Source organism: Galleria mellonella, unplaced genomic scaffold, assembly GCF_026898425.1.
Source record: "Galleria mellonella isolate WM207_F2 unplaced genomic scaffold, CSIRO_AGI_GalMel_v1 utg54, whole genome shotgun sequence".
NCBI lineage: Eukaryota > Metazoa > Arthropoda > Insecta > Lepidoptera > Pyralidae > Galleria > Galleria mellonella.
This window is the reverse complement of record NW_026442114.1, coordinates 1,833,235-1,852,025: the sequence shown is the minus strand read 5'-3', so window position 1 is coordinate 1,852,025 and position 18,791 is coordinate 1,833,235. Positions and strand designations below refer to the sequence as shown.

Sequence of the window (18,791 nt, the reverse complement as noted above, 5' to 3'; positions counted from 1 at the left end):
ATTATTTTATTCCTTAAGTTCTCTGCGAGTGCATAAGACTCATCGTGAGATTACATTAAAATTAACGGCTGAACTAATTATGGTAACATAATTTCTAAAATATAATATATATATATATATATATATATATATATATATATATATATATATGTATATATATACACAGCAGCGTCCCTCTTAGAAAATCATCAAAGCCTAAATGTGCTTGTCAATTCGTTTGCCAAGCGTGGCAACTACTGGTCCAACCACCCAATAATAGAAGGCCTATGATCAGCAGCAGACAATCAACGGCTGTTATGATGAAATAAAAACAACTAGTTCTGGATCAAAACATTTTATTTGCCTATATCGACACAATCTGGAAATATCGACCAGCGAATTACCAGCACCATAAAACTTTACAAAATCGATCCCCTTGATCTGCCCACACAATTTATGACTTTCAAGAAATAATACACGACAGGGCAGAGCAATTGGACCAGAATACATTTACAGAAACACGCGTCAAGGCTTGCGTAGACGAGAGACAGTCCCTCAGGCGATTTATTTATTTAGCTCTTATGCACCAGAAACAAAAATAAATAATGAAATATAATAAAAAGGTATAAAAGGCGGTCTTATCGCTAGGCCAATCTCTTACAGGCAACCTTTTGTTAAAGGAGAACAAACAGAATTTATCTCCACTACAGTACACTTATAATTTTGCGTTGTGGCAAAGTGCGAGTGACAGCTGTCATTTTGGTAGATTTTACCTTAAAAGAACTTGGAGGACCGGATTAACCATGCCAGGGCTTCTAAGCTGTCTCGCATACAAAAACTACTATAAAATTATTCTATATATAATAACTTTAAATGTGTTACGAAAGATATATATGTATATATTTATTTAAACTTTAATGCACAGTAAAATTGTAAATCTTTGTACATTTGGCGAACTTAACACCGGACGGTGATCTCAATAGTAGTGATATAAGTAGTTTTTCATTTATGGGCTAAAATCACCTTTTTTAAATGGCCAGTCACCTGGAAAATAATCTAATAAGTGCCAACACTTTATATGTAATTCTCGATGGTCATAGCATAATAGTTTTGCTAAATTATTGAATTAAAATTCAAATTATAGTGATAAGCAATCTTTAGAGGTAAATACTCTTAAGGATTCCTTCTAATCTGTAGGAATAAAGTCCGCAGTAACAGTTTCCTAAGACTGTAGCTCGTCTACGCTGTCCCTCATTCAGAAATTGGCCTATCATCACATAATATCATAAATATATTACTATTATATTTGACAATTAAAATTATAAGCAGCAAATAAACATTTTTTCTACCTATGGAAAGATGATAACATAGATATAAATAAAGATAGATGACGCATGTAAATTCATTTATTAATAAAGATCAGATTGGTTAAAAATAATAAAGTTTCAAATTGTTGTTACACCAAACTTTACAATTTATTCTTGTAGCGTATATAAAACATTAATATATATATACTTTTTAATTGAATTTATAATTTAACTTATACGAAAACTAGGATGACATGAATTGAAGAAAAGGTGAGAACAATAGATGTTAAAATCTCAGTGCTACAGTACTGAATAGTTTGAGGTAACAATAACATCAAGAATAAATTCAAAATATAGCCGTTACTAAATTACTTACATATTTTGTATTGTGACTTAAGAATATCTTTATTTCCTTTAACAAAATTAGCCTATGGTACAATATAGCTATCACCACACACTAGGCAAAGCCCGTCTCGTGGAAGTCAAAGCAAGTCATTTTACAGTTATGATGCGGCTAACAGGGTTTCTAGAAGCTATTTATTGACAGAAATCTCTTCTGTACCGAGCCCTTTAAAAAAATACCATTTGAAATCGTGACTGCGTCATCTACTATCATCTATATCTGTGATTATTATTTAAATTTCGAATGAGGAGAAATCCTATTCATGTTCAATGAACTTTTTTACACTTTTTTTACACACTTGACTTGGTTTCCATTACACACTTACTTCAATTACATATACATACATACATATATATTTATACAACAATTCGAAGACAAGTTTATGCTAAAATTAAATTTCAGCAAAATATACGGACACTTAACGATAAAATCTATCACTTCTAGTGATAAACACAGATATATTATTTAATAAAAAAAAAAAAAAAACAATATTAATATATTTAAAATATGAACACAAACATTGCAGAACTATGTTACACCCTGCTATTATATGTTTAATGACATCTAAAGTCTATTAAATTTTTATGCATTTCTATTGACTAGTGGCAAATAATGTCGTTAGAAAACGTGAACAAATCATACATTTTGCGATAAAAAAAAATTAAAGCAACTTCGAGTTACAGCTTTGCTATATATTTTTATGACAATACTAGGTTTTACCTGCGACTTCGTCTGTTTGACTTGGGATATGAGCGTGATAAAATATAGGCTCATTTTAAATAGTAGGTGTATACTAAATTTCATAGCAATTGGTTAAACTGTTAAGGCGTTAAAAGGTAACAAACAAATAAACTCACTTTTACATTTAAAATATTAATAAAGATAGTGAAGTGGGCGCCGCGTGGAGGTCGACCTGATGGGTATATTGATAGCAATGGGAACTATCCTCCCCATTACTAACAATTTCTTCCCTCCAATATTTACAGATTAGGAACCGTAGGAGGTCGGAAAATAATTTACATATTATGGGGGTCGCGCCATGAATGATTGTAATACACTATTTTATACTAGATAAGACATAAATTTTTTGTATTATATTATGCAGACATTTTTTTTATACAACTTTGAATGGCAAACAAGCTGACGGCCCACCTGATAGAAAGTGGTAACCGTCGCCTATAGACATGAGCAGTACCATAGACATAACAGAGTATACTGTTTCGCCCATGATACCCCCCATGCGTTGCCATTCCTGAGGACTCAGGTGTTATTCCTCCGCATCTAGTAAATTCACGCCATATCCCACCCATCAAACCGAAACAGCCATGCAAACACAACTGCTTCACGGTTGAAACACGAATGGGACAGAGGTACCCAAGCAATCGATTTTTGTACAATGTCTCCCTCTGGTAAAGTCCAATCGGTACTAATATCTAAACACCAAGTCATTTTTAAAATGTGCAGGAACAGAATTTATCCACAGTTTTTATAGAGAACAAGCTTAGGGTATATAGATGGAGCATCGAGCCTCAAAAACGGGTCAACTTTTTGTCATCTAATTGTCAAATTAGCTGACACGTTTTTTTATCAGTGTTCTATACACATACGTACGCATAAAATGTATCTTGACGTATTATTTAATAAATAAAATGAGTGTTTACGCATTAAAAGGATGCAGAAATTATAAAACAAAATAAATATAGAAGTTATAACGGAATCTCTCATAACTATTAATCATGCAAAATTGTATGAAAAAGTTGACCCGCTTTTCACGTAACATTTGTATGGAGATACTCTATCTATATAATGTAAGAGAACAAGATATCAAATGTGCCATCTCGTTCAACTATGAACGCGTGTTTTTTTAGACAATTCTGTATTCTACACTTATAAAAATAAAGATTATTATTGTATGAACAATGTATGGAATTAGAAAAACTTGCCACTTTGTCGAGGCACTGATTTTATAATATCAATTCCATTTTTAAATATGTTTACAAACGATTTCGTGGTTCTATAATTTATTACAATAGAAGCTAGGTGAAATGTAAACGAATCTCATATTAAACAGACCATAGACAATCGAGTGTTGTCCAATTAGTAGCATTAGTTGCCAGGTTCCGGTCCAAATATATTTAAGTTGTCTATTGACTCGAAAGAAGAAGGTTAATCAATATGGTACAAATAGATAAATAATTGGTGAAAAAAAAAAACTACTATTCCAAAATGCTTTAATCTAAGTTTAATTGAAAAAAAAATTTTTTTTTTTCCTGTTTTGTGTCTAAATTTGATTGTTTACCTTCTTACTAGTTACTATTGAATTAATTTTTAAATACAATTACTTTAATTAATAGAAATAAAAAATCTTTCATATTAATATAAATTAGTTAGATAATTAATAAATTTATATTCCCCATGGTTTTCCTCGTATCTTTTAACCGATTTTTTTTTATTTTTTTTTATTTGAACCCTGCCAATGCCAACCGATATAAAATTATTTTTATTACTATATTTATAGTGTGCAAATCTAGAATTCAAACTTATATATCTAAAAATAGCGGGAATGCCGCATCGAAGCCATTTAAAAGGTAGTACCTACATCGAGATACCAAATTTATTAATAATGGGGTTTAAAACTTGCCACTTACTTTGCTAACTTTAACACTAAATTCTTTAGGGGCTATTCATGTTACAACGGGTGGAGAATAGACGGCCAGTTTCGGCCGGCGAGTAATTTTAAAATTTATTTATAACATCAAATTAATATATCATTATTGAACATGGATTAATTATAAGGGGGAGATATCAGCGTATTTATATTATGGTACACGACGGCTCATCTGATCCAACTTCATGCTCACTTCATCCTATTGGTATAAGCTGGTGAGCTTTTACTAATAGCACAGACGGTTTACCGTTCTGCTTATAGATTTATGAATTAAAAATGTAAGTGTAGAATATTTAAAAAAAAAAAAAAAAACAATATAATATTTAAGCCCAATTTATACAATTTCGATTGTCTTTCACAAAAATAACCGTATTAAATTTTGATAAAAAAACAGTTGTTTTCTTTTTATTAAAAAATTAACCAATTTTGATAAAAATTCTATGGAACCATACCTATAAGTACGAGTATATAAAATTTATTTAGCGGAGAAAAACTGGCCGAGTTGACGCGCGTCCAAAAGTTAGCCAGTACCCAGCCATTGTAATGTGAATAGCCCCTTATTTATATTCAACCAACATCGAAATTAAAAATCTACAAAAACATATTACATCAAACATGATAGTTAAATACATTGAATTGATTCAAAATATTACGAGCATTATAAATTAACAATATTTACAGTAGCACAACACACACTGTACGCACATTGGCCATTTACCATCAAAAATATTTTCATTTCATTTTTCATTTAAGAGTTCCCTCTTGTCGGTGCAGCTAATTCATGCATCTTCCTCCAGCCAGCTCTATCCCAGGCCATATCCTTTATCTCCCTATACGACATGACGCCTAGTGTTTCCTTTATCTGTCCCATGTAGCTAATCATGAATTATTATTTATTTTAAAATATTTATTAGTTATTTTAGAATAATATCTATTAAAAAGAAGGAATCACGTTATCGGTACTTTCGATTTGTAAATATTAAAAAAAAAATACTATTTTTAAAATTTATGTTCATCTATCTATCTATCTTTTATACTTATAATAAATCTGTAGGGAGGTCAATTCTGTACATGAAATATATTTCCAAAATAACTGCCAGGGGGTGATTAGTGATCGATACTGATGCCAATGATGCTAAAAATAATTTACTCTTAAAGTGGGCAGTAGACAAAATAAGTTTGGGAACCCCTGACCTAGGGGTACAATCCAGAACACCCAGGACCGATTTAAGCGAGAAAATTTGTTTCTTAAATTTGTCTGACCGGGAATCGAATTTGGGACCTCATTTAGGCAAAGCAACATGCCCACCACAACGCCATGGAGGTCGTACACGAAAATTAAAATAATGAAATCTCTTGTAAGTTAGGACTGATTCCACCGGATGTATTTTACTGAACAATTCAAAATAAACGTGATTCCACCTTTACTGTAATTAATAAAAAATGTTTATTTTCAACAATAACGGCCAGCGACTACGAGGGACATTTAGTCCGCGGACAAATATCTTCTTTGTTGATGAGGCACACATAATCTTTCTAGAATTAAAGACATTGCGGTGTCAACCCGGCATAGAATAGGCCACCCCCTCCTTTCCCGTGGGTGTCGTAAGAAATGACTAAGGGAAGACGAGGGATGAGCATCAGCGTCCCTCTTAAAAGATCTTGTTAAACACTCTACGGGACCAATCTTAAACCTTTCAGATAAAGAAAAGAATTTTTCGAATCGGTTTACAATTGACGGAGTTATGATTTAACAAACATAAAAGAAAACACAACCGAATTGAATTTTTTTTTCAATTTTTGCAAAATACTATAAAAGATTCACTTATAATATATATATTTCTTTTAAGCAACTTAGAATGGCAAACAAGCTGACGGCCCACCTGATGGGAAAGTGGTACCCGGCGCCTATAGACATGAGCAGTACCATGATATCTAGCAGCCTACCATGAAATGAAACTCCGAAGTTTCGAAATCAATTTCGTGTTTTCTTTCATATCCAAATCGGCCCAGTAAATGGAGCTTAACATTTTGTTCGTCATAAATCCTACCATAAAAGTCCAAAGGAATAATATTTTCATATTTTTTATGTTTTTGAACGGTAAGTATTATGTAATTTTAACATCAAATTTGTGTTTCTTTCGGCTCCGAAATTTCGGAAAACATTTCATCGTAGGTCCTCAGGTTATAACGAAAATATACACAGATTGACTTCTCTCTTCTAACTAACAATCCCTTTTCCCGGGGGGAAAAGAGATTGTTAGTAATGGAGACTAAGAATCCCATTGCTAGCAATATACCCAACCAGATCGACCTCCTCGCGGTTCCCCCTGGAAACTATCATGGTTAATTCCCGATGAATTCATCATGATGGGCTAACTGGCCTGTTTTCATTCTTATCTATCACCCTTCACTGGTGCTCCGCCAGCGTATCCCGTTAGCGCAGGCGGGGTTACCACTCCATTTTCATCCAATAAAAAAAAACCTTCAGAACTCGAAAGGAGAAAGTATCTATAGGGATAATTCGTCCGCGAACTAAAAGCCCCTCATTTGCGCAGCCTCGATACTAAGTTACAACGTGTCGCTACATGTCTATACATTTGGTATTTAATAGCAATAAATAATACTAATGTGAGCATTTATTAGGAATTTATGTAAACAACTACATGTTTCACTGCGAGATATGTTCAAATTATTTAAGAATAACTTTCATGAACAACCAACTTCAATTATGACAATACTAGTATAGAACAAATACGTGAGTAGAATATGCAAATTTCTCACGAAAAAGAATGATTAAAATCGGTCCACAATTACCAATCATATAGCGTAACGTACAAAAAAAAATCGAATTCAGAACCTTCTCGTTTTGTAAATTGAGTGATTTTTTTTTATTTTATGATTATCTTACAGCCCATTCACACATACGTAATTTAATGACAACCCATACAAGACAAAAAGATGTCCAGAAATTACAATTTAACACAAGGACATACAAATATTGGTATTTATGTGTATGTTCATAGAAATTCAGAGGACATTGTAAAAATAAAAAATAATTCCTTCATATTCAATTTTTCACGACCGAAAAAAAAATACGTCTGTGTGAGCGAACCCATAGATTATTCACAGATTGGAATTTTGGGCGTTTGTTCCTTTGTAAAAAAAAAAAAATAATAAAAAAATAACATATTTATATTATTTCATGTTTGAGTGTGACAAGCTAGGTGACATGCTATTTGCTAAACAAGTTATAAATTTTGTATAGATAATATTCTATTAATTTTTTTTTAACAATAACTATTATAATGTTAGTATTCGATTCCATTATTTTTTCCACCTACTTTAAACAAAGAACAAAAGTTCTATTATAACAAATCTTGATCATTGATCCATACATAAAAACACATATTAATGAAATTTGTTTCCTAGAGCAAAAGCTCATTTAAGTACATTAATATTTACAATCCTTTTCCGCATGGGTTGGACCCACTACACACTTACACTTAGACACTTTTCAATTTCTAAATCAATAGATAAAGATGGCACATCCATACGTAATCTACCCAGTATTTCCAAATAACTACACATCTATGGCACACCTCCGCGCAATCTTACCTCTCACATTTTTAAACAGAGCATAGATAATCGCGTAATCTTACCCCCTATCACCAGTAGTGACACCACGCGTCCGCGTAATGTTACCCCCTACCGCCAGTAGTGACACCACGCGTCCGCGTAATGTTACCTCCTACCGCCAGTAGTGACACCACGCGTCCGCGTAATGTTACCCCCTACCGCCAGTAGTGACACCACGCGTCCGCGCAATGTTACCCCCTACCGCCAGTAGTGACACCACGCGTCTGCGTAATCTTACTCCCTACCGCCAGTAGTGACACCACGCGTCTGCGTAATCTTATCCGCACTGGGTAGTATATGTGCGTTACTTATCACACTGCGGGACAAGCTGCTCGCTGTCATCGTCGCGTCGGGCATGAGGCCTCCGTAGGGGGCGCGGGTGTTGCAGTAACGAGAATCGGTCGTTTTGTTGGCCCGGCTTTTTACTCAGAGCGTTGCGGAGATGCGTCTCACCTGGAATACATCAAGATCAATATTATAGAGAGGAAAGATTTAGACTTTTTGTTTGTATATTTGTTTGTAATGGATAAACTCAAAAACTACTTAATAAATTTTAAATATTCTTATACGTATAAAAAGCTACATTATTAGGGAATAATATAAGCATATAATAAAATAAAAGAAGTTAGAGATCCTTACGAAAATATCAATAATATAACCTAAGGTATCAAAAATTTGCCTAATAAAGCTAATATGTATTATTAATGATATATATATATATATATATATATATATATATATATATATATATATATATATATATATATATATATATATATATATATATATATATATATATATATATATATATATATATATATATATATATATATATATATATATATATATATATATATATATATATATATATATATATATATATATATATATATATATATACCCGTACGAAGTCGGGATGGATCGCTAGTGTAACATAAAACTTGAATAATAATTATTGTATTGTAATCATTTCAGCTTTACTCACGTTTTAAACTTGAGGGTGCTCAATGATAAGGGTAATGATCCTTGGGAAACTGTAAAGCTCGACTAATTGATTAAATAAATAAATATAAAATGTGGTCATTTCGAATAACGTACCCGGCAGCGAGAGCGGTCGGCCGCAGAGCGTGAGATCGTGCGAGCGCGGCGAGACCGATCGCGAAGAGCGCGGTCGCCCGCCGCCGCCCCAATTGTTGTTCCGCGCCTCGTCTCCTCTCTCGCCTCGATCTCCTCGTGCGCCTCGTCGAGGCGAACGAGGCCCTAGTAGCTCCTGTATTTGCCAACTCATCTCGTCACCTCATGTCATACCAATTTGAATGTAAATAATACAAAATATTATAAATAGGTACAGTAATCTTATACAAAATAATATAGAGATATGATTATTATAATTTCAAGAGATTATTTGAGATAATTACTACGAATCTAGTAAAGAGATAAGAAATAATTGTATTACATTAATACATATTTTATCATACTCAGTTATCGTAGTATTTAGGGTCGAACTTGTCAATCGAAAGAGCAACGAATTTTTTTTTTTTGTTTTATACAACTTAGAATGGCAAACAAGCTGACGGCCCGGACGGAAAGTGGTAACCGTCGCCTATAGACATGAGCAGTAACAGAGTATACTGTTTCACACTTCACGGTTGAAACACGAGTGGGACAGAGGTACCCAAGCAATCGACATTTGTACAAAGTCTCCCTCTGGTATAATAAATCTGGTGTAATGGTAAATAAAACCTGTATATCTAGTGTGAGTTAGTTAGTTTCTTTTCAGTCCTTAGTGACTTGTCAGTCACTAAGGACTGAAAAGAAACAAAAATCTTTGCTCTTCTCTATTCAATTATATGAATTCATATTGTCAATTACACATTATTATAAATTATCGAGAGATTCTGTTCAACTGTAACTGAGTATAATAAAAATATTTTCATAACTATTTATTACTAAACATTGTGCATTACCTTAATTATTATTGTGCATTATATTAACAAAAAAAAAGTGGAACAAATCGATACTTTTAACTAGGGGTGGGTAATATACAACAATATTTTAGTTACAATATCTATATATTGGGGGGGAAGGGATCGTTAGTAATGCGGGCTACCAGTCCCGTTGCTAGCAATATACCCTGTCAGGTCGACCTCCACGCGGTTCCCCCTGGAAACCATCGTGCTGAGTTCCAGGTGTATTCATCACGATGGGCTGACTGACCTGCATTTTTCATTATTGACCTATCATCCCTCACTGGTGCCCCGCCAGCGTATACCGATAACGCAAGCGAGGTTACCATTCCATTAATCATGCATTAAAAAAACATCTATGTATTGGTCCAATAACGAATATGTTAAAAGTCTGTTATCCAAAAAATAATAGGGATTAACAGACTTTAAATACATTTTAAAATAGATATCAGACCGATATAGGTAATATCGAAATTGGTGATTTTTATTTTTCCCTATCAATGTCCAGAGGAAGGCAATATTGCATCGGTATCCATATTACTGATGCCTACTTTTAACGAGTATTATGAATTATATTATTCACTATATCAAAATGTTTATAGTAAAACGTTAACGTTTTCATGGACATTCATAAAAAAAAAGTTATATAACCTCTAAAATGAACTTAACTTCACCTAAATAAGATAGAGGAAGTGTTAGTAACGCGAACTACTAATACCATTTTTTATGGGTAATCCCGCCTGCGCTAACGGGATACGCTGGCGGAGCACCAGTGAAGGGTGATAGATGGGAATGAAAACAGGCCAGTTAGCCCATCATGATGAATTCATCAGGAATTAACCATGATAGTTTCCAGGGAGAACGGCGAGGAGTTCGACCTGGTTGGGTATATTGCTAGCAATGGGAATCTCAGTCTCCATTACTAACAATCCTTTTCCCCCCTACTAATACCATTGTTAGCAATATGTCCTTTCAGGTCGACCTCCACATGTTCTGAAACCATCGTGTTTAAATCCAGGTGTATTCGTCACGGTGGGCTAACTGACCTGCTTTTTTATTCTCACCTATTATCCCTCACTGGTTCCCCCCCCCCCCCTAGCGTATACCATTAGCGCTGGCGGAGTATCCATTATCATTCATAAAAAAAACAATATACCGACACTGCCCCATGGAGGTCGTAACATGTTCTCATTAAAAACTCTTCTATTCTTTCACCAACAGTTGATCATCGTTTTGTTCCACCATAGTGCATAAGCGATTAGTTCTAACATAGAGGACAACACAAATATATATATATATATATATGTTAGTAACCTTATCCTGGGAATTGACTGAGAAAGCGCTATACGACACTGGACTGTCGGCGAAGTCGAACGCACTCGACGCGCGGTACGACAGCGGATCTTCGTAAGCGTGTCGGTACAAATATTAATGTATTAATGCACGTAGTAAGGAGTTGCATAGCAAGGTATGAGGCATCAAGACTTGTAAAGCTTGGAAAGTTAACCCTTAAATACCTGAAGTTTCAAATTTGATACCGGGGTTATAAATCGCATTGGGCGCCTACAATCGATTTTATTTTAATATTTGGCTGTTTGCATGTTACCAAATGGTTTTTTTTTTTCAAAATAAATATATAAAAATATCGTTTTGATTTTTTTTTACTATTTTTCCCCATTAGTAAACACAGTAAAGGGTACACTTATATATTTTTTAATTTGATTTAAAAAAATCAGGCTTTTAAGGGTTAATGGAGTTAGCATAAGGAGTACAAATAAACTACATAACTAGAGCAGGGGTAGCCAACTTTTTGACTTGGACTGACCGCTTTTTGTATTGGTAGATCGCACATAGAGTCTTTAATAAACAGACTTGGGTCTTAACAAGTTGGCCACCCTTGAACTAGAGAGTATGAGGCTTGCTCAAGACGAGAGACAGTTGTCCCGCGTATTCTTAACCGCCTTTTCCAGTGAAGCGATCGTTGGTTTATTGGAGGAAAATAAAGTATTAGTAATAATTAATTTATCGTTGTACTTTTGAGGTTACCAAATGTTTATTTGCAACAATCACTGGCAAAATGTACTATTATAAAAATTAATATAATTTTAATGAAATTGTAGTAAAATATCGTAGTAATAACAGAATTCATAAAGCTACTATAATTTGTAGACCTAGACTAACATTATAAATAGGAGAAAAATATATTTTGTATGTTTGTTTGTATAGTACAATATAATAGATAAATAAACCATTATATCAAAAATAAGTAAAATAAGTAATCGATTTTGAAAATCCTTTAAAATCCGTTAAGTAGTAAAAAGCTTCTTTTTTTTATACAACTTAGAATGGCAAACAAGCTGACGGCCCACCTGATGGAAAGTGGTAACCGTCGCCTATAGACATGAGCAGTACCATGGACATAACAGTGTATACTGTTTCACCCATAGTACCCCCCATGTGTTGCCATTCCTGAGGACTCAGGTGTTATTCCTCTGTACCCAGTAAATTCACGCCATATCCCACCCTTCAAACCGAAACACAGCCATGCAAACACAACTGCTTCACGGTTGAAACACGAATGGGACAAAGGTACCCAAGCAATCGACTTTTGTACAAAGTCTCCCTCTGGTAAAAGCTACATTGAGCTACATTTAAAAAAAAAATGTTAGTTCAAAGTCACAAGTGTATTTTTAAGATTTTTATCATTAATCTGTGTTGTAAATAAACACGTTATACACAGCTACACTTGTTTGCCATCATGAAAAAACATACATAAAACAAACTAGGTAAAAAGGAAGCAAGGTAATCAGTCACAATGCTATTTGACAAAATATTACTATTAAATAAATACAAGATTGTAATTGTAGAATATTTTTAAAATATAATTGTTACCGTGCGGCCAGCTGCTGATTGGTGGCGGTGATCTGATCATGTGCTCATGGACCTCCTTGAGAGTGAGCGGGTCGTCTTCCACGAAGTCCAGCGCGGTGCTACCGAACTCCTGTAATATTAACAAATATGTGGCTTTAAAAAGATATACACAATAAATATAAAAAGAATTATGAAAATTGAAGACATTTTGTTTTTTTTTTTTTTTTAAGACATGGTGTTTTTATAACTAGATAGATAGATAGATAACCTTTATTACCAGTATTAAGAAAATAAAAATTAAAACAACAAAAAGAAAAAAAAACAATTAATGTTGCTGGTAATAGGAGCCGCCTCAGCTGTTGCTATATATGTACAGCTCCAGCGAGATGTACCTATATAGCGTTGATTTTCAGGCGGCCCCTTCACTATCATCATATTAGCTCTTAACTGTCCTCTACTGAACGTAAGCTAAACACCAGGGGGAGCCCTGGTGTTTAGCCAGTATTTGCTACGTTTGACAGGTGGGTTGCCAACCGTCGTTAGGCTTTGGAAATGTTTTAAAAAGGACGCTGCTGCCCATTCCTCGCTCTCGTTAGTCGCCTCTTACGACACCCACGGGAAAGGTGGGCCTATTCTATTCCGGGACCACATGGTTTTTATAATACAATTTGGATATTAGCTATTTCTATCATACTATATTAAAATTATAACCTTTAGTATCGGGGGGGAAAGGTATTGTTAGTAATGGAGACTAAAAAACCCATTGCTAGCAATATACCCAACCAGGTCGACCTCCTCGTGGTTCCCCCTGGAAACTATCATGGTTAATTTCTGATGAATTCATCATGATGGGCTAACTGGCCTGTTTTCATTCTCATGTATTACCCTTCACTGGGGCTCCGCTAGCGAATCCCGTTAGCGCAGGTGGGGTTACCGTTCCATTTTCACCCACCAAAAAAAAACCTTTAGTATCATATTGATATTATAAATGCAAAAGTTTGTATGGATAGATGAATAGATGTTTATTACTCATTCACTCAAAAACTACCAAACGGACTTGAATACAATTATGGGTAAGTTATATCCAAACCTAACACATAGAATTCTTTATATACTAATTCACGCGAGCGAAGTCGCAGGATACAGTTGGTAAATCATAAGAATATGAGAACAGCTCAAATAAACTTAAAAAGAGAAGGAATTGTCAGTAATGGAGATTAGCAATCCCATTGCTAGCAATATACCCTTCATCCATTGTGTCATAAGACAACTGAGCTGCTTCATCATCATCTATCATCCTTTACTAGTACCCCACCAGTGTATACCGATACCGCAGGCAGGATTACAATTCTATAATCATCCATTTAAAAAAAAAGAGCTCAAATGAATTCACCATGTCTGTGAAATGGTTAAATCTAAACAGAATTGGTTTAGAAAGTAATTTGTAGAAATATATGAATTTATACTAACAATAACCAATCAACCAAAATGCATTACCATAATAAGTTAACTCGTAAATACCTAGTAGTTAATACCTAAATCCAATTATGTACATAAAATAAATGTGATTATTGATGTATACCATTCAATGGTAAGTATATACACCTTTCAAGGACACGACCTTCAGCAATTAAGTGGACGAAGGGAGAGAGGTAAGTATATTTAATTTGTAGCATATAAACACTTAGTTAATCCTATTTAAAAGCCTACAACAGTAATTACAAATCCCATAGCAGCCATGAATCTTTTAACTAAACATTAACATATATTAATTTGACAGGTCAATTTTCAATTGTAAATCTAACGGGGTGACGTTATTTTATGACATAATTTGCAAATTAATATGGTTTAGTTTACAATAAAACAGTAACATATATTATGACCATGGACGTAACTGAGGGGGAGGGGGAGGGCATTGAGAAGCAATGCTCTAGCTTAAAAGGCCCAATACCCTACCTTAAAATGAATGGCCCCAAAAAAACTGGCTTTTTCAAAGTCATGAATGGCAACGCATGGAGGGTATCATGGGCGAAACAATATACTCTGTTGTCCATGGTACTGCTTATGTCTATAGGCGACGGTTACCACTTTCCATCAGGTGGGCCATCAGTTTATTTGCCATACTAAGTTAGGTAAATAACAGAGTATACTGTTTCGCCCATAATACCCTCCATGCGTTACCATTGATGAGAACTCAGGTGTTATTATTCTGCACCCTGTAAATTCACTGCTATATCCCACCCTTCAAACTGAAACACAGCCATGCAAACACAACTGTTTCACGGTAGAAATATGAATGGGACAGAAGTGTCCAAGCAATCGACTTTTGTACAAAATCTCCCTTTGGTAGCATCATATCAGCAGGGATGCAAAAAATATTTTATTTAGATATTGCTATATGCCCATTTAGTTAATTTATACCTGATTAAATACATAATTGTAAATATTAAATTCCATAGAAAGTAAAAATGCACGGATCACCTGTATGAACAACTTAAGACAAGAATGGAAGGTCACATTTTCAGATTTTTGTTATTCTATAAATGGAGGTGTTATGTGCATATTAACATAACTTATATTTACACTCAATTACTGTAATTTATAATATTTTTTTAATGGGTGATAATGCAATGGTAACCCCACCTGCGCTATCGGTATATGCTGACAGAGCATCAATGAGAGATGAGGATGAAAGCAGGTTCTGATGGCCCATAATAACAAATAAAAATAATTAATCAAGATAGTTTCCAAGGAGCTAGTTTCTGCATGGAGGTCGACCTGATAGGGTATATGCTAACAATAGGGCTGTTAGATCTCCAATGCTAACAATCCCTTCTCCTACTACACTATAATTTATAGTTGTTAGTATGTATACACATAAATAGCATAATACTATACTTATAGAGGAGGGAAAGGGATTGTTAGTAATGGAGACTGAGAATCCCATTGCTAGCAATATATCCAACCAGGTCGACCTCCTCGCGGTTCCCCCTGGAAACTATCATGATTCATTCCTGATGAATTCATCATGATGCGCTAACTGGCCTGTTTTCATTCTCATCTATCACCCTTCACTGGTGTTCCACCAGCATATCCCGTTAGCACAGTCGGGGTTACCAGTACATTTTCACCCATCAAAAATAAACTATACTTATAGAACTTATAAGTATACACATATACACTTCCATCTATTCGTATTTCTATATACTTAACATTATTACTTATATATACTTAAATAATTGAGAAATATGATATACCTGTGACATGAGTATTGTATCATCTGACTCACACTCGTCTGTGTGACTCTCAATTAGGCTTTCTCTACTGGCCATTACTTGCTGTAACAAAATTTTATTTTAAAAATAGAATACAAAATGTTTTTAAAAATTTATACAATAAATTGTATAATTATTGTTAAAAAATGAAATTTAAAGATGTTCTTTAAAATTATTGTAAAATTATACAACAAAACTACTACATAACAAAGTATTAAATAATCAATGTTGTAATTAGGTGTCATGTAACCATTACTGACTTAAATAATTAATGTTCCATTACGCACCTGTAAATACGGATTATCCTGTCTCGATAGCCTGAGGGCTTCCATGTCCTGAGCGATGTTTCTGGTCCGTCCAGGAGTCAATAAAACAGCAGGAGAACCGCTCATTGGTGGCGACAAAACTAGAATTATCGTAAATTATGTAAACCTTTCAATAGTGGTTTGATATTTTTAGAATAATTGAAGAGTAATAGAAAAATTTACTTACCAGAAAGAGAATCTGTGCTGCCTTCCATTCTTTAACAATATTACGATTTAAAGTCGATAGAGGGAAATTGTATTTAAAGATTTTTTTAATACACGAATCGTATCATATGAACCTAAAGTTCTCAATTTGTTAGAAAGCCATCGTGCAAAATAAATACATTATTAAAATATATTTTAAAAGTTTTACACTATTTATTTGCGCATTTTTCATATGTTATTGAGAACAGAAGAAAAAGAGAACCGAACAAAAATCGTCAATCGCAATTTGACTGCATGATCAATTGTCAAATTGTGACAATTGTTGTGATAAATAAAATTGATAAGAATTGACAGTGAAACTGACAGCCTGTTGTTTGACAACTTAATAGTGACAATGACGAATTATGACTACCGCACACGGTCATTAAACAAGCATTTTATGATGCTTCGATTTCAAAATTTTGGTTATAAAACAAAGAAAACAAGCAGCCTTGTCTTTAAGGTGGTTTTTCCTCCTTAAATTAATTCTGATAATGAAATGCTAATCTTTCTTGTTCTATATGGTATACACTGGCGAGGCATTAGTTAAAAATGATAGATGAGGTTGACGGAGATCAGCCCATTATAATAAATTCTACAAGAACTAATCATGATGTTTTTCAAGAGGAAACGCGTGGAGGTCAATGTAATAAGGTATATTTTGTTAGTAATAAGGACTACCGGCCTCATTACAAGCAATATACTCACTAAGGTCGATCTCCACACGGTTCCAACTGGAAACTATTGTTTTTAATTCTTAATGAATTTGTCACGATGGGCTAACTGATTTGTTTTCATTCTCACCTATCATCCTTCACTGGTATCCCACCAGCATACACCGATAGCGGAATTACCATTCCATTATCATCCATTAAAAAAAATCGATATATTACTAGTAATGGAGTTGCTCGATACCATTTCCAACAATCCCTTTCCCCTTATTACTTTATTATAAATATTTTATAAGTTTAATAAGTTATATTTATTTGACATTAATTTGCAAAATCCGTTCGAAATTAAAAAGTTAGCGGGTAACATAGAAAGAATAGTCTAACAGCGCTCTGAATGCCATAAGTTAATAGATGCCAAGGGTTTTAGAAGCCATATATAAAGTGTAGCATCAAATTTGTAATCAGTACTTCTGCTGATGTATCGAAAATACTATTGACTCACTTTCGGCAACTTTAATTTTTAGGGTAGGGCGCACATTCAAAGTTTTTCCTATGATCGCCAAAGCCAAAGAACGGTTTTTGAGAATGGAGAGCGGCTCACTTGATGATTACTACCGCTACACATGAGCATCCGTAACACCAGAAGCACTGCAGGTGTGCTGTCGGTCTTTTAATAAGGAATATTATTCTCTTTTCTTGAAGGTTACAATGTTGTTTCGGTTCGGAAATATTGCAATTAAAAGTTGATGCTAAAGCGTGGTAGTAATGTGGAAGAAATTGCCTTGAAAAACGCAAGGTGGAAGATTGCCACTCATCCAGATGTTTGGGATGCAAATTTAGTTTGTAGCGGGTAGTACGATGGTAAAAATCAGATATTAATCTAACAATTTCTAAGAGCACTCCCCTTGATAAATTCAATAAAAGATGCATAGAGATGCAACGTCTCTACGCAGTTTCAGTGGGTCGAGTAGGGCGCTGATCATCAATAATTTGAGCTGCCTGAATTTGAATGTTTTGCTTTTTAGTTCACAAGCCTACTACATCGAAGGAGGAAGGGAGATTGTTAGTAATGGGGTTTTAAAGTCCCATTGCTAGCAATATACCTTGTCTGATTGATCTCCAGGTGGTTCCCTCTAGAAACCATCGCGAATAATTCTTATGAAATTTATCACTATGGGCTAAGTGACCTGCTTTTATTCTCATGCATTGTTCCTCACTGATGCCCAGCCAGTGTCTTCCGATAGTGCAGATGGGTTACCATTCTATAAAAAAAAAAAAAAATTCTAGGACTTTATGAAGCTGGTATTGTTTATACTATTTTGTAGGATCGTTCTTCATGATGAAGCCCACAAAACAATGTTAACCACAACAGTGTGACAAGCTAAGGTGATATTAGTGGGAGAAGGAATTGTTAATAACGGGGATTAGAAGTTATATTGTCAGAAATATATTCTAACAGGTCGATCTACTTGTTGTTCCCTTTGGAAACCTTCACGATTCGT

General features: G+C 34.2%; 1 protein-coding gene across 1 annotated transcript; it reads right to left on the bottom strand.

Annotated features, from left to right (window-relative positions):
- Nucleotides 1-318: 318 nt before the first annotated feature.
- On the bottom strand, nt 319-16,892 carry LOC113513193 (uncharacterized). Its single transcript, XM_026897177.3, has 7 exons — nt 16,602-16,892; nt 16,397-16,515; nt 16,092-16,172; nt 12,856-12,964; nt 11,278-11,366; nt 9,095-9,266; nt 319-8,449 (listed from the first exon to the last, which is right to left on the bottom strand). Exons 1-7 carry the CDS (start codon nt 16,627-16,629, stop codon nt 8,301-8,303), a joined length of 747 nt encoding a protein of 248 aa, XP_026752978.2. The 5' UTR covers nt 16,630-16,892; the 3' UTR covers nt 319-8,300.
- Nucleotides 16,893-18,791: the final 1,899 nt, after the last annotated feature.